The sequence below is a fragment of the Sarcophilus harrisii genome, chromosome 1 (assembly GCF_902635505.1).
Source record: "Sarcophilus harrisii chromosome 1, mSarHar1.11, whole genome shotgun sequence".
NCBI classification, from domain to species: Eukaryota; Metazoa; Chordata; class Mammalia; order Dasyuromorphia; family Dasyuridae; genus Sarcophilus; species Sarcophilus harrisii.
This window is the reverse complement of record NC_045426.1, coordinates 337735415-337751995: the sequence shown is the minus strand read 5'-3', so window position 1 is coordinate 337751995 and position 16581 is coordinate 337735415. Positions and strand designations below refer to the sequence as shown.

The window sequence follows — 16581 nt, the reverse complement described above, 5'->3', positions numbered from 1 at the left end:
CTCCCCGAGCGGGGTTTCAGCAGCTAACTCCTCCATCTCTCTCTCACAAAGACGCCAGGAGAAAGTTTAACAGTAAGCCTACTGGGCCCCAGCCAGGAACGAGTCCCACCAGCTGCCTCTCCCCCAAAAGGGTGCTGCAGAAGAGGAGGGGAGCAGCTGTCAAAAGAGTGCCGGGCAAGGAGAGGAGGCAGGACTGCAGCAAGCGAGCCCCTGACCCGACTCGGCCCCAAAGCGAGCTCTCGCTTTCCTGGGCCGGATTGTCAAGTGGGCCCCGACAAATGCAAAGGCACGCCCAGACCCGAGGTCTTGAGTCTGCCAGGGCTCAAGCTGGGGCCTCCTTCAGAAACCGAATAAGAGTAAACGGTGAAAGCCTCAAGCGCCGGTGTCGGCTCTCATGCGCGAGGGGAGAGGACTGCTGCCTGCTTCCCGGACAGATGAGCAAGGCTTCCCGGAATAGGCGGCCTGGGCCGGCGGGGGGGGGGGGGGGGGGGTTCAGAGAAAGGAGCCGTTGAAAGAGCGACAGCCCCAGAACCCACTGGGAAGAACCGAGGGCCTTAGAAAAAGAAGCCCGATCCAAAGCCCACGGCGGGGAGGGCACAGAGACGGGACAGGGACAAGAGCGAGAGACTGAGAGAGAAACGGGAAATCGGTGGGAGGAAGTGAGAAGAGACACAGAGAGGGACGGAGGGGAGAGGGGAGGCCACATTCTCCATCCCCCAGTCTCAGAATTCTAGTTATATCATAGCCCGGGCCTACAAACAGGAAGTACTTCTGTCTGACTTCAATCCCTTCGGTTTAAAATAAATAATTTCTCTTTCCGTCAAGCAGTCCTGGACTTGATGGTTTCTTCCTCCCCCCTCTCCTGCCTTCTCTGATTCAGGAAGGTGAGAGTTAACCGAGGGGGCTCGAACCCAAGATGGAAGCCGAAAAGGTCCCAGATTGACCTTCCTATCATGGTGGCCGGAAGCACCCTTTGACCATAAGCGAGGGAGCAAGCTGCCTCCAATGACAGACCTTCTCAATATGGTCACCTTTGCGAGGCTTCTTTCTGTTTTGTATTGCCGGGTGCTCGTCACGCCCCACCGAAAGTATTCCTTTCTCTAAAATCAGCGATGTAATTGTCAGTTGGTCTCAATTCGAATCCCTCTAATAACCCAAAACTTGGGGTCAGCGCATTCTATTGGCGTTTCTTATTTTTTTTTTAACCCTTTACATCAAACCCCACTTTGTCTCTCAAATCTGGCAACATAAGGAGTCCACATTCCCTCACTCCCATAAAGGCAGTTTCCTCGGAGTGTCGAGAATGCAACATCATCGGCTTATTTCGTCTCACTGGGGTCTTTGATACTGGCCCTGGTATATTTGGGTCACCGCCTCCGCAACCGCTACGACCTCAACATGATGGCGTCGCCGCCGCCGCCGCATTGTTTCCTTCTCCTGACCTTACCAAGATGGCGGCCTCACCGCTATCTCTCTCTCTCAAGATGGTACTCGCCTCGGGTTCTCGAAACAATATTCCCTTAGCGATTATCCTCCCGGATTCCTAGTTCTTCAGTAAAATAAGCCAAGCTACCGATATTGTCGCCATGGGCCAACTCAAGACTGCGTTTTACCATACAGACCTTTACTAAGATGGCGGCAGAGACGCACGGAAAAGGGAGAACGTGCGAGCACGCGCACGTATATTCCCGGCAAGTAATTTCCGCCGAGGCGTACTCAAAGCATCCCGGGACTGGGGCGGACTGAGACTGCGCCGGGCAGTTGATTGGGGGGGAGGGAAGCTAGACGCCGAGATGGTAAGTGAGGAGGAAGAGAAGCAAGGGGCGCCCCGAGGGGAGGGGTCGGGCTCGGGCTCGGGGCTGGGGCATGGAGGCTAGGGGGCCCGGGCCGAGCCGGGGTCGAAGGGGCTGGGGATGAGGCGGGGGCCCGGACCGTGCTCGGAGCATAGGAATAAGGGCCTAGGAATGTATGGAGAAGGCCCGCTCTGACCGGGGCTGGAGGGAGAGGGGCTCGGAGCGTTCGAGGCTAGCCGGCTTGGAGAAGACTCACTCCTGCCCCCGGCCCCCAGGACGTGTTCCTCATGATCCGGCGCCACAAGACCACGATCTTCACAGATGCGAAGGAGTCGAGCACAGTGTTCGAGCTGAAGCGCATTGTGGAAGGCATCCTCAAGAGGCCTCCGGATGAGCAGCGGCTCTATAAGGTTTGTAGTCCGCCCCCACCCCTACCGTAGCCCCGCTTGCACTTTTCTGCCTGCGCTTGCCGCATCACGGTACACTCCGTTTGGAATCGGAGAACTAGGTTCAGATCGCACTTCTGACAAATATTACTTATGTGACCTTGCACATGTCACTTAACTTCTTGGGGACTATTTCTTCATCTGTAAAATGGGTGTGGATTTGATCGAACTCATTTCTGAATCTGAACTTCCCCTTTGGGGCTGGACCTTATCCCCCTTTAGCAAGGGATCATTTTCGATTCAATTTTTTTTTTTTTACATCCCATACCCCTGTTCAAGTCTTGACACTCCTGAAGCAGGTGTAGAGGCTTGATTGCCAAAGGTTCTTCTGAATAAATCTCCAGAGCCAGCTGTCTTAATATAGAATGCCTTCCCTTCTCTGCCTTGGGAAAAAATGATCCCCGTCCCTCCTCTCCCAACTCGGAGCCAGCTGTGGCCGCTTATTGTTTATAGAACCTGCTGGTCCTCTACTCGTTGAACATCATTGCTGACTGCCATCACCTGATTAAGAAGCTACATGGTAATTTGTAAAGAGTCTTTAAAATGGGCGTACTTAAAACAGTGCCATATCTGATGCTAACAACCAGGTAAAGTGCTTTGCAAATCAAAATGTTATACAAGTGTCAGCCACCCAGTGTACCTACTTCTCTAAGCAGGGAGTTTTCTGATGTCACTAGGCTGAATGAGCTTTGCCAGCAGCTTATCCCTAACCCTGACCTTTTAGGAGCTCCCCATCACCATCCTTCTCTCCCCAGGATGACCAGCTGCTGGATGACAGCAAGACCCTGGGTGAGTGTGGCTTCACAAGTCAGACAGCCAGGCCTCAAGCACCAGCCACTGTGGGGCTGGCCTTTCGAGCGGGTAAGAGGACCAAGAGAAAAAAAAAATTGGGAGGGTGTGCAAAATTCTACCTAGAAATTAGGGTGTGAATTGGCACTTTTGTAACATTTGAGACTGTACATCTGTGAAATTTACATGAAACTTATTTCTCATTTATATACTACACTGCCTTAAAGCTTTTTTTCTTGATCCCGTTGATAGAATTGCATCAAGGGGTCTGAAGAATGCCTCTTCTGTGGTTTAACTTGATACTAATTTAATACAAGACTGTGCTCATGAGCTCTCACCAGTGACTAATGTTTTAAGAATTTTTATTGTGTAGTTCAAGCATCAAATTTTTTCAGGGAATTGCAGAAAAACGAGTTTTAGGTTGTCTTTCCTGCAGAGAGAAGGCAGTACAGCAACTTCTCCTGGCCTCAAATGCAGTGATGTGATGTAATTGAGAATAAGATGTAACAGGTATCAGTCCACAAGTACCAAATAAGGGGTGGATATGACAATCTTGGTGAGGCAGATGAAATTTTGCATTTTAAGTATAATGGTAACTAGTGTTAGGGAAAATTTCTCCACTAAAATCCTGCTGCGATTTTTATTTAATTGTGCTGTGGAGATAACTTTGAATTCCTGTAAACTGTGTCACCAGAGCTCTGACAAGTCAAAACAAACAGCAAGATCTGTGGGCTAGAAACTATTATGTGAGGATTATCCTAGCAAATTTAGAGATCACTAAATTTGACAGTCATGAATTAATTACAGCAAGTATAGAAAGGAATAATCAAGGAAGATTTAACGGTGACTTTGTTATTGTGGGTGCCTACTGGCTGGCAAAGAACCAAAAGAAAAGCCAGCAAGCTGTGGGAGCCAAGCAAGAGTTAATACCAAGGCTCTAAGGACCTCAAGGGAGTAAAGTAAAGCAGGTTACAATCCTACACCCAAGGTGGTTAATAGCTCTAACCACCTGCCACCACTGGACCAAAAAAAGGGACATTTAGGCAAATGAAGGGAGCAGTTGTGATGGTTCTCTCTCCTCCTTCACAGATGATGTATTTGAAACATTGCGCATTGAGTCTTTCTCCAGCCCTCCAGAACTGCCAGATGTCATGAAGCCTCAAGACTCTGGAAGTGGCACCAATGAGCAAGCTGTGCAGTAAGGGCCTGAAGCCCCACCCCCTATAGTGATCTAATACAATAAAAAAAATTTTGGTGTCAAGCTGTTGCCCGTCTTCTGTGGCCTCTATTCTTAACTCTTCTTTGAACCTCTTTCTCAGTATTCCTATAGCTTTACCCAATACTGAATTTCTTCTCATTCTGTCCCCAAATCATTTGTTTTTATGTCTGAGGTGTTTTCTAGATTTGCCAGCACAAGCTTTTTCCCCTGAAACATACCCCCTTCTCCAAGATTTCAAATGCATCCAAAGTTGTGCCCTCAGTCCTTTGTTCTCTCTCTGCTCACTCATTCATTGGCATTGCAGTATTCTCCAGGCTATCAGTTACCATGAAGTAGACTTGAGAATCCTTGGCAGGGGCTAGATACGGAATTCTAAAATATTCTCCAATTCCGAAACTGATGGTTCAAGTTAGAGAAACTGGGGATTGTCAACAGCCTGGGAAGCCCTGGCCATCTAGCCATTTTCTAAACCTGCATCAAAGTGCAGCAAATATAAAGCCATTCCTATGAGCTGCAAGTTGACTCAAAGCCTGGTTCTTTTACGTTCAACATCTAACTTTAAAAATTCAATGTAATCTGAAGTAAAGGCCATGTGTGCTGGTTCTAGGTTAGAACGGAGTGCAAAGTGATGTACAACCTTGTAAAGTGAAGAATGTGGAGAAACCAAAGACTTCCAAAACTGTGTAGGGATGGATGTCATACAACTTGAGAGCTAATCTAGACTCAATAACTCTTGAAACAATGATCCCAGAGGGAAGAACACTTTGAAGTATATGAGTGGGGAAAATAGGTTGCTTCCTATTCTCATTAGGTTTATCTCCAATACAATCACCTACCCTATTGAAAGGCTATGTAATCTGTCAGTACAAGACTCCCATGTTTTTATTTTTGGGGAGGGGGGAATGGTAGAGTACGAGTGATCATAGATGGATTAATCTATCTTTCCATAAAAACACCCCTTTTCTGTAGATTTCCATTTATGCAAGGGTAGAACCATCTTTCTAATCCCATTAATTTCCAACTTTGGTGGTATCTTGAGATGTCTCACTTTCTCAATTTACATACATCCCAATTACAAAACCCTATTTCTTTGTCCACAATATTGCTAGCATCCCCTTCTCCACATTAACAGGATCGTGGATCACCTCTTACCTAGACCACTATAATGGTCTCGTCAGTTTTGCCTAGTCTTTTCCCATTCCAATACTCCAACATGGCAATTTTTCTAAAGCTTAAGCATGTCAACCCTACTCATAAAAAAACCCATTAAAATGATTTAAGAAATTTAACCGCTTTTACTAGTTTTTACATTGTATACAACAGTATCTATAGAGAAGTTTAACTTTCTAATAAACCTGTTATACAGAATTATGGGGACTTTTTAAATGTTCACCTTTCAGTTTTATTAAAGTATCCAAAAAAGTGTCTATAAGTATAGTTACCTACTCCATCCCAGAATTTTTCAAGAATGATGCATGTCATTTTTACCAAAAACAGCAATATTTTAGTTTTTCTATAATTCAATTTAAATTTAGGTAATCTTTAATTAATATCTTTTAAAATTTTTTCAACTTTAGTGTACTAATATTAGCACAGCATTATGTATAAATTATACATATATTAGGGAGCGGATATGCAAAGTTGTTCACTGATGAAATATGATCAAAAAGGACTACTACTCTAGAACAGCTATGATAATGGAAAAGCATAAGAGAGAAATCACACCTACAGCACAAGCTAGGGAACCTTTATATTATCTCTCACCTGTAACTTCTTTCAAATGGGAATACAATTAATAATGTTCCACATTCACCTCACAGGATTTTTGTGCCATTTTTTCCTCAGACTTTTAGGGTTAACAAAGCAGCTTAAATTATTTAACTGCCCATTAAAAAGTCCTTATATTCAAAGCACAATCAAACTCCCTCTAATCTTTTATACCATGGTCCAGAGTTTCAATTCTACTTTCCTAATAACAGCAGTCAATTCTTTCATGATAATCCTTCACAGCCATTGTCAAATTTTATCATCCAAATTGACTGGACTATTGATAGCATCTTGATTGTGGTTTACAAGTGCCTCCCGGAAGAAGGAAAAAGGCAGAAGAGAAATCACTAGAAACTATGACCAAAAGGCTTGTCATTTCTTTCTCTTCCAGTAGGGGGTGGGGGACAGTAAGGATAGGAGGGGGAATAACCCAAAGTACTTCAAGAAAAATGCATCCCCTCTAGATGGGCATATGTTAATCAGTTTGGAAGGGCTAGATATTCTGGCTTCCTTTCCCCATATTCCTACCTTGCTGAATAACCCAGGTCTCCAGCCCTTTCACCTCCAACAGCAAATAAATAGACCCCCACACCCAGCTCCTGCATTTCTCATTTTTATTCGACAGAAAAAGTCGCTCTCGCTGTACAGATTAAAAAAAAACCAAAATGCCTTTAAGAAACGTGAAGAAAAGTTGGGGGGAGGGGCCCATGGCCAATCTGGGTGGGGGGGGTGGGGGGGCGGCGGCACATGGAGCTAACCAACACATTCCAATTTAACCCTGCCCCCAGGGAGCTTGCCAATAATCCCCTCCACACAAGTTGCAAACCATCAACCCCTGGTAAACTCAGGAGCTTGAGAGGGGTAAGAGGGCAGCTCCCTCCTGTCATCATGAACTCAAGGTTGGGGAACCCCAAAACTGTACCTTTCCCTACTCATACCCTCCCACCCCAAACCCCCCAAAACACGTGAACCAGGAAAAAACTCACAGAGATCAACATTTCACAGGAACAAAGAAAAAAAACAAATTAAAGGGGGGAGGGGAAGAAAGGGGACCTCCCCCCAAGACGCTGCCAAAGTTCAAAGGAGAGGGAGGCAGATGGGGGTCCCCATCCCCTGCGGCTCTGTTAGGGAGATAAGAGGGGTGGCTCCCTGTGGCTCCAGGACTTGGGGTGCGATGTGATTCCCCCAAAAAGGAACTATGGAGACCTGAAAAAAAGAGAAATTAAAGATACTGAGTTCAAATCCCACCTTGCATTTATGTTCACTATGAAAATATCAAGGAAAAAGATAAAAAAATAAGCATTACAAATATATACTAGAGAAAAAAGACATTCACTGAGTAAAAACAGAGGTAGCTAGAAACACTAAAAAGAACCTTATACTGGGTTAGAGTCCAGAGTCAAGACTTTTGCACTAGTCCCAAATCCACCACTAAACTCCATAACCCTTGATTAAGCAAATTCTTTTCCTATTCTGAATCTCCCATCTATAAAGTGAGGTTAGACTAAGGTTTCTTCCAATCTGAAAATCTTCAAGATAGTCATAGTCTTCAAGATAGTCTTTTTGAAGTAAAGATTCATGATGCAAGAGAATCCTCCTATATTCCCCTTTTGTGCATACCTGGAGGAGCGATGACGGACAGTTCGAGGGCTAGGTGTTTCTCTCCTACGCTTGTGGCCTGGGGAGCGGCTATCCCCACGTGGGCCCCGTCGGGATCCCCGTTCACTGCTACTGTAACACAAAACAGGGTATATAAAATATGCCTGGCACCAGTTATCTCTATTAAGTCTTCCCAGACTGGAGATCTGGGGTTGGGGAACAAAGGAGTCCAATGGCACACTGTTGGAGAGGATAATAAAAAAACAACAAAAAACACAAATTCCTACCTATGCTGGTCCCGCGGAGAGGGCTGTGGCGAAGGGCGGCGGCGCTCAGCAGGTGAGTAGCTAAGGGAACGGGAATCCCTAAGGGAATCTATGGGCTTCCTGGGGCTTCGGGATCTAAGGGGGAATAGAGGAGTCATCCAAGGCCCCCTCCCTAAGCCTTCTCTATCTTCTCTCTAGTCACCACTATCATCTTAACCAAATGTTAGCCTGAATCTAGTTTCCCGGGTGAAATGGTATATTCATTAGGACATTAAAAAAAAAAAAAAAATTGGAATCACAAGCAGCCCAACACTAATGTTCCCACTCATCTATACCCCCGAGACAGATTAGGAAGGGAACTGGAATCCCAAGGTAGACTAAGCCTGAAAACCTAAGCAGTACTTACCTCCTCTCCCCAGGGGACGGCTTCTTAGGACTTGCAGGTTTGGGCAAAGCCTGGGGACCAGGCTTGGCAGGGGAGGGAGAAGAGGAGGAAGAAGAGGAAGATGAAGAAGAGGAGGAAGAGGAGGAAGAGGAGGAGGAGGAGGAAGAAGAGGAGGAGGAGGAAGAGGAAGAGGAAGATGAAGAAGAGCTGGAGCTGGAGCTACTAGAGCGCCGTTTCCGCTTGGCTGGGGTAGGCTCCAGGGGGCGCCCCTCTCGGACAACCTCCTTGGGGGCTGGGGAGGGGCTAGGGACCCTGTGAGAAAAAGATTTTTTTGTCAGATGGAGAACTGCCCCAACCCCAACCCTACCTTATTTGGCCTAGAAGAATGGCAGTGGATGGGTAACTGAATGGATTTCAGTCTCCCCAAGCATTTATTCTCTGAAGAACAGTAAACTAGTATCCTCCAACCTCTCCTAACAGAAGCACAAAGTTGGAGCATCACAGCACAACAGAGAAAAGGTTAAACCTCAAGATTTCCCTGACAGAGGAATCCAAGAACCTGGCTCAGGTGTGGAAGGCTGGGTTATCTCCTTCCTTGGAAAGAGGGAAGCCCCTGTGTGTATGGGCTGGGGGAGGGGCTGGCCTGCCTAGAGGCAGGGAGAGGGATAGGATGACCTCTGAAGATCCTTCCAGCCCAGGGAGTTCCTCTTGAGGTCTAACTGCCATCCCTCCTGCTGCAAATTTAAGTCCATTTCCTCTAGTTCTGTCCTCTGTAGAGATGGAAAACTATCATTACCCTCGAGAGAGTAAACCTTTGGAGACTTGTGTACCCCACCACCCCAGCTTGAAGGATCAAGTTTCCCCCATCTCCACAGAGCCAAGACCCTCCTCCCTTGCATAGCTTACCCTCCCCTTTTAGGAAAATAAGAGATTTAGAGCTGGAAGGGACCTTAAAGTGTCATCTAGTCCAACTTCATTTCAAATGAGCAAACAGGCCTAGATAAATTGCTTTAGCCAAGGTAGTTAAGTAAAAGCCCCAAAGTTTGAACCCAAGCTAACTAAATCCAGCACTCTCCAAGACTTTTTGCCCTTCCCAACATTATTTCCAGACTGTCAATTCAACCATTCATTTAAGTATATGTACAATGAAATATACAAATGAAAATACAAAACTTTTAATAAGCTTCCTCCCCCATTCCTTCCTAAAGCCCAACTTTTTCTCACCTTTTCAGTGCCACCTCAGGTTGACATGGGAGGCTAGAAGCCTCTGAGTCGCTGGAGCTAGATCCAGAGGACGACGAGGACGAGGAGGAGGAGGAGGAGGAAGAGGAGCTGGATGATGATGAGGATGAAGAAGAGCTCCTCCGCTCCTTGGCAGGCTGCAAACTGGCCAGTGGGGAGGAAGGCAGCTGGGAGCCAGCTGCAGAAATTGGTTCTGCACCATCAGAGCAGGGTCCCCCAGGAGTAGGACCAGAGAGGGTGCCATTATGATCACCTGCAGGTGGCATGGTCTTTGCCACTGCAGTAGGGGGTGGGGGCTGAGATCCTCCTAAAGGATGGGTCTGGGTAGATAAGGAATGGAGTTGGTCTGAAACAGGTGGTAGGGGGGACCTAGCCCGATCCTGAGGTGGAGGGAGAACAGACTGAGAAGGAGCTAGGGTCATTCGAGAGGCAAGGGGAGGAGGAGGAGAGCCAGCACGCTCAGAAGCCATTCTAGATTGGCTCGGAGCAGAGGGTGGGGTTCTAGAGCCTGGGATTCCAGGTGGGGTTCTAGAACGGGCTCGCTCAAGATGGGGTGGTGAGGTTCTGCCACCAACTCTGTCATAGGCAGAGAGCGCCATCCTTGATGGGGTAAGGTTTGCCCCCGACAATGCCGGTGGCATTCTAGAGCCAGCAAGGCTCGCAGGTGCCAGACCTGGCGGTGTTCTGGAACTCGCAAGGTTCACAGGTGCTGAAGCATGAGCAGTCCGAGGACCCACGAGGCCTGCAGATGCTGGGGTTTGTGGTGTTCTGGAACCTGCATAGTTTGCAGCAGTTGGTGGCGTGCCTGAGCCTGCAAGACTCAAGGCTGCTAGAGCAGAAGGGGTTCTAGCTCCAGCCAGGTTCACAGCTGCTGTAGCGGCAGGTGTTCTGGGATCAGCAAGGTTCACAGCAGAGGGTGCCACTGGTGTTCTGGGGCTGGCTAGATTCATGGCTGCTGCAGCTGCAGGTGTTCTAGATTCAGCTAAGTTCACAGCTGGTGGCATAGCTGACGTTCTAGCTCCAGCAAGAGTCATGGCTGCTGCTGAAGCAGCAGGTATTCTACTAGCAAGGTTTGCAGCTGGAGCCGTTCTAAGGCTCATCAGGGGGACTGGGGCTGGAACTTGAGCCATTCTAGCAGCCAGGCTTGCAGCTGACATAGAGGGAGGTGGTCGAGCTGTGCCAAGGCTAATGGCTGTCAAGGCAAGGGCAATTCTAGATTGAGCATGGTTTTCTGCCACAGAGGGGGTTCTAGGGTGATCAGGAATTCTAGGACCAGGTCCATCTAGCATAGAGGCACCAGCTTGTTGCAGAACAGATAATGGTGTTCTAGAGCTACCCAAGGCCCCAGAAATGCCAGAGCATTCAAGCATTCCAGGGGGAGTCCTACAGCGGTCTAGAGGAGTTGGTGAGATGCTAGGACGACTGAAGCAACTCATTCTTGAGCTGTTAAGCGCCACAGGAGGAGTCCTGGAGCCAGAATGATTCCGGGTTGCTGGAGGAGTGGCAGATCGAGAACGATCAGAGGAACTTCCGGATGCAGAGCGCCGCCGAATGGCCGGAGGAGACCGAGTTAGGGAACGCTTGCCACGAGCTCCTCGTGGAGTACGGGATCTAGAACGCCGACGAATAGCAGGTGGTGAACGAGTTCGAGAACGTTTGCGGGTTAACAAAGGTGTCCGGGACCTGGAACGACGCCGAATAACCGGAGGTGTTCGAGATCGAGATCGACGCCGAGTCACTGGAGAGGTCCGTGAACGAGACCTCCTTCGAGTCACTGGAGAAGTACGTGAACGAGACCGTCTACGAGTCACTGGAGATGTTCTGGACCTTGATCTTCTGCGAGTGATTGGTGATGTTCTGCTTCGAGACCGCCTTCTAGTCACAGGAGGGGTTCTAGATCGGGACCGCCTTCTAGTCACAGGAGGGGTTCTAGATCGGGACCGCCTGCGATTTGCTGGTGTTCTGGATCTTGATCGGCGACGAGTTACTGGTGGTGTTCTGGAACGGGACCTTCTACGATTAACTGGTGATGCCCTAGACCTAGACCTTCGTCGAGTAACTGGGGATGTTCTAGACCTTGATCTCCTACGACTAACTGGGGAGGTTCGAGATCTTGACCTCCTCCGTGTCACTGGAGGTGTCCTTGACCTAGACCGCCGATGAGTTGCCGGAGAAGCTCGAGACCGAGAGCGATTCCAAGGAGCTGGTGACGTTCGAGAACGAGAGCGTTTGCGGCTAGTAGGGGGTGTTCGAGAACGCCCCCGGCGACGCCGAGATGATGTCCGGGAACTCTCTTGTCGAGTGGGTGACCGAGAGTGATAACCCGAGCCTCCTCGCCGTCGACGAGTAAGACGAGACCTTGAACGACTCCGCTGCCGCCTCCTTGAAGTTGATTGAGATGAACCAGATCTGTCTCGACGACGGGTTGTTCTAGTCTTCTCCCTTCTAGAGCGGGAACGGGAACGCTGGAGTCCTCGAGGTTTTGGTGATGGAGAACGACCTCTTCTTGAAGCTGTCTTAGCCCTTGGGGAGGAACCTGACCTTCGGCGACGAGAGGACCTCGACTTTTCAGCTGGTTCTGGGGATGAAACTGATGGGCTTCGGTGGCGTCTTGGAGGGGTCCTAGAGCGGGCTGCTGGAGAAGATGAAGCAGAGCGACTTCGACGTGAAAGTCTGGCCTTCCTAGTCAGCTCAGGTGATGACCTGGAACTACGCCGCCGAGGTGGTGTACGAGATTTTGCCTTAGGTTCTGGAGAGGATCTAGAACTTCTGCGAGGTGTTCTGGATTTTGGTTGGTGCTCTGGAGAAGACTCAGAACTGCTGCTCCCTGCAGGTGACTGTCCCCTCCCTTTACTGGCTGGAGATGAACCTGACCGGCTTCGCCTAAGCAGAGTGCGAGGTATAGCAGCTTTGGGTTCAGGAGAGGACTCTGAGCCACTCTGGCCTCTGGGTGAAGCTCTTGTCTTATCATTGACTTCTGGAGAAGAAACAGACCTACTACGTCTAGGAACTAGTCGAGGTTTGCTGTCAACTTCTGGAGATGACCCAGAACGACTCCTTTGCCTAACTGGAGTTTGAGTTGTACCTTTTGGTTCTGGAGAAGAATCGGATTCACTTCTTCCCTGGGGAGGTGTTCTGGGTTTCACATCAAGTTCCGGAGAAGAACCAGAGCTTTGTCTAAGTGGAGTTCTAGGAACTCCCTTGTGTTCTATGGAAGATTCTGACCCACTTCTCTCTCTTTGCGGTGTCAGACATTTGTTGTTCAGTTCTGGGGATGATCCAGAATGACTCCCTTTTCTGGTTGGTGTATCAAGCATTTTTGATTCTGGGGAGGAATCTGAACCACTCCTTCCCCTTGAAGGTGTTCTTGGTATATCTTTAATTCCTGGTGAAGAACCACAATGGCTCTGCCTTGAGGGACTACCAGACCCATCTTTCAGTCCTGGAGAAGACCCAGACCTGCTCCTCCTTGATGGGGTTCTTGGTATATCTTTGAGTTCTGGAGAAGACCCAGAACCACTTCTTCCTCTTAAAGGTGTATCTGGTGCACCATCAAATCCACAAGGTGACCGAGTAATGCTCTGAATTGAAAACATTCTGGATTTCTCTACTTCAGGAGATGACTCAGAACTGCTGTGCCTTGGTGTTCTAGACTGTTCATTTATAGCAAGACATGGACCTGACCCAAGTTGACTCAAGGAAGTGACTGCTAAATCCTCATTAATTTCAGGAGATAAGGCAGGTTTTATTTCTGTAATGTTTGTTCTGAGTTCTGAAGGAGATCCAGAACTGTGCTGTTTGAATGCAGTATTATGTAGCTCTTTGTGTTCTGGAGACTGTGAAACCACAGTCCAGGTTTGGGTCACAGCTGGAACATCTGCCACATCTAAAGGTATCTGTGGCAAAATCTGTCCAAGAGGAATAGCAAGGGTTTCTTTTATTTCCTGAGATGACTCAGAAATGGTTCCAGCCATACCTTTAAGTTCTGGCGATAAATGAGGCAAGCTTTCATTAACTTGCATTTCATATTTCTCTACCACTTCTGCAGACACCTCAATCTGATGTGGCCTGGGTAGCATAGTCTCTCTCTCTCTGACTTCTGGAGATGATTCTGAGCCATTTCTTTCCCTTGGAGGGCTCCTAGTTATGTCTATGTGCATTGGTGAGGACTCGGGGCTACCTTGAGCCGAAGGAGGTCTAGATTTATCCTGAGATGTATCAAAGAGACTCTGCTTAAGGGGTGAACTAGCTTTTTCTTTTGGCTCTGGAGAAGATCCAGAGCTACTGAGTCTTGGAGGAGATTTAGAGTCCATTCTGGCACATGGTGAAAACTCAGACCTACAACTGCTCTGCTGTGGAGGTGGTGTTACAGATTTCATCTTAGGACTTGAAGATTCCGTTCTCTGTCTTGATAGAGTTATGGATGTCACTTCAGGGCTGGGAGATATGGACCTAGACCGGCTGCCTCTAGGAGATGTCTGGGATGTTCTTTTCAATGGAGAAGATTCAGAGCAGGTGGGTTTTAACAATGTTCTAGATATCTCTTCAGGACTTGGTGAAAATGAATCTGACTCATGACCCGGTGGAGTTGGAGATTTTGCTTTTGGTTGTGGAGATTTAGAGCCTGATCTACTCCTCCTTGATGGTGTTCTAGACTTCACTTTGGGACAAGGGGAGTGAGATCCCGAGTGACTTAGACTTGGTGAGGTTTTTGATTTACTCTGTGGACATGGTGAACTTGATCGAGAATGGCTTTGCCTTGGAGGAGTTTTAGATTTTGCTTTGGGACACGGGGAAGTGGACCCTGAGCGACTTTCTCTTGGTGGCGTTTTAGATTTTACTTTGGTATCAGGTGAAGATGACCGAGAATGGCTCTGGCTTGGAGGTGTTCTAGACTTCACCTTGGGACATGGAGATCTTGATTTGCTTTGCCTTGGTGGTGTTCTAGAAGTCACTCTACTAGGGCTTGGAGAAGAAGAAGCAGAATGGCTATGCCTTGGTGAAGTTCTAGATTTTAAACTAGGACGTGGGGAAGATCCAGACCTGCTACGTCTTGGAGATGTCCTAGATTTCACCTTTAGGTGGGGAGAAGAACCAGAACGACTGCGTCTTGATGGAGTCCTAGATTTTATCTCGGGTCCAGGAAAAGAACCAGAGCGGCTGCGTCTTGGAGTTCTTGATTCCCCTTTGGCATGAGTAGAAGATCCAGATCTGCTTCGCCTTGGGGGTGTCCTAGATCTTGCATTTGTCATAGGACTTGATGAAGAATTCTGTTTGGGTGGAGTTCCTGATTTTCCTTTGGGGAGTGGAGAAGATCCTGATCGGCTTCGTCTAGTTGGTGTTCTAGATTTCCGTTTTAGACATGGTGAAGACCCAGAACGACTTCGCCGTGGCGGAGTTCTAGATTTCTGCTTTGGGGGTGATGATCCAGACCGACTTCGCCGGGGTGAGGTCCTAGATTTAACTTGAGGACGTGGAGAAGAACCAGACCTACTTCGCCTAGGAGGAGTTCTGGATTTTGCTTTAGGGCGGGGAGATGATCCTGACCGGCTTCGTCTGGGTGGTGTTCTAGATTTCAGTTTAGGACGTGGAGAAGAACCAGAACGGCTTCGCCTCAAGGATAGATGAGATTTTGCTTTGGGCCTTGGTGAAGAAAGAGAACGGCTGCGCCTCAAAGAAACACGAGACTTTTTCATTTCTGGACTGGAATTAGATCTGCTCCTTCTCTGGGATGTTCTTGACTTGTTTTTCCTCTCTGATGATGAGCCAGACCGGCCCCTTCTTTGTGGTGTCCTAGAATGAGATCTTCCACGTCGGACTGGGGTTCTAGTACGAGATCTCCCTCGTCTAGCTGGAGTTCTAGAACGGGATCGTCCACGTCTTGCTGGGGTCCTAGAACGGGATCTACCTCGCCTGGCAGGGGTCCTGGAACGGGATCTGCCACCCCGTCTAGCTGGAGTCCTAGAACGAGATCTTCCACCTCGTCTAGCTGGTGTTCTGGAACGGGACCTGCCACCTCGCCTGGCTGGTGACCTGGTACGAGATCTCCTTCGAACTGGTGATCTGGTACGTGATCTTCGTCTAGCAGGTGTTCTGGAACGTGACCTACCACGACGAGCTGGAGTTCTAGAACGAGACCTCCGTCTGGCAGGTGTCCTGGAGCGAGACCTCCGTCTGGCAGGTGTCCTGGAGCGAGATCTACCTCTCCGAGCTGGTGTTCTAGATCGAGACCTTCCCCTAGTAGCTGGGGATCTAGAGCGTGACCTGCCTCGCCTTGCTGCTGACCTAGACCTTCCTCGTCTCTGAGCATTTCTGCTCCTAGACCAGCCAGGCCGTTGAGGAGACCTGGAGCGGCCACGCCTCTGAGGACTTCTAGATCGCCCCCATCGCTGTGGAGACCGTGACCTACGCCACTGTGGGGTCCTGGATCGAGAACGGCCCCTCTTGTTAGGGGTACGGGACCGTGATCGTCCCCTTCGCGTAGTGGCAGGGCTGCGAGACCTCCCCACCCTACGGGTGGGGGTATGAGATCTTGATTTGTCCCGTTTTGCACGTCCCCGTGACCTGCTGCTCTTGGTTGTGGGGGAAGGAGAAAGCTCCCGGCGAGGGGCAGGAGCTGGTGCAGGTTTGGGGGGACTTTCAGGTGAGGAACTGCCATGTCGGGGAGCTTTGGCTGGTTGAGGAGATGCTGGGCAGCTTTCTGAGGAAGAGGATCGGGTAGGTTTCTCAGGAGACTTAGGGGGCGAATGGCCCCGGGATGGGGAGGGTTCAGCTGAGGGCTTCACTGGTTCCTGACTCTGGGGAGTTGCTGCAGGGGGTTCCGGGGAACTGCGATTTCGCTCAGCAAGGAGCGGGGTAGGGGCAGGTCGATCTAGGCCTGTGTTGCTCCTCTCCGGGGAGGGGCTAGTTCGGGTTGCAGATTTCTGGGATTAGAAGAAAAAGTAGGGATGGGAATGCATAAACACCAAAATTTCAGAATATGCTTTATGAAGAAACCTTTTTTTCCTACTGTCCCAAGTTCCCCTAACTAGTGATTTCTCTCCTGGAAGTTTTAACTATGTATAAAATGTGAAAT

General features: G+C 48.8%; 2 protein-coding genes across 10 annotated transcripts in view; one reads left to right on the top strand and one right to left on the bottom strand.

Moving 5' to 3' along the window:
* The first annotated feature begins 1586 nt into the window (after positions 1-1586).
* Positions 1587-4295, top strand: ELOB (elongin B). The gene is made up of 4 exons (XM_012543137.3): positions 1587-1796; positions 2069-2203; positions 2995-3100; positions 4118-4295. The coding sequence occupies exons 1-4, from the start codon at positions 1794-1796 to the stop codon at positions 4228-4230; spliced, it is 357 nt and encodes a 118-aa protein (XP_012398591.1). The 5' UTR covers positions 1587-1793; the 3' UTR covers positions 4231-4295.
* Positions 4296-6611: 2316 nt separating this feature from the next.
* SRRM2 (serine/arginine repetitive matrix 2) overlaps positions 6612-16581 on the bottom strand; it is a 39699-nt gene continuing 29729 nt past the window's right edge. For 5 of the 9 annotated variants that reach the window (XM_031945649.1, XM_031945654.1, XM_031945650.1 and 2 more), the window contains 5 exons: positions 9489-16429; positions 8286-8576; positions 7901-8014; positions 7635-7745; positions 6612-7220 (listed from right to left, as the gene is read on the bottom strand). In XM_031945649.1, the coding sequence (XP_031801509.1) occupies positions 7211-7220; positions 7635-7745; positions 7901-8014; positions 8286-8576; positions 9489-16429 (7467 nt within the window). In that variant the 3' untranslated portion in view covers positions 6612-7210. The other 4 variants (XM_031945655.1, XM_031945653.1, XM_031945656.1 and 1 more) reach the window with 4 other exon arrangements.

What these genes read in the sequence shown, in the direction of transcription:
- ELOB (XM_012543137.3), top strand. An exon ending in ATGAGCAGCGGCTCTATAAG is followed by an intron (nt 2,204 to 2,994) that starts GTTTGTAGTCCG and finishes TTCTCTCCCCAG; the next exon opens with GATGACCAGCTGCTGGATGA. An exon ending in GGGGCTGGCCTTTCGAGCGG is followed by an intron (nt 3,101 to 4,117) that starts GTAAGAGGACCA and finishes CCTCCTTCACAG; the next exon opens with ATGATGTATTTGAAACATTG.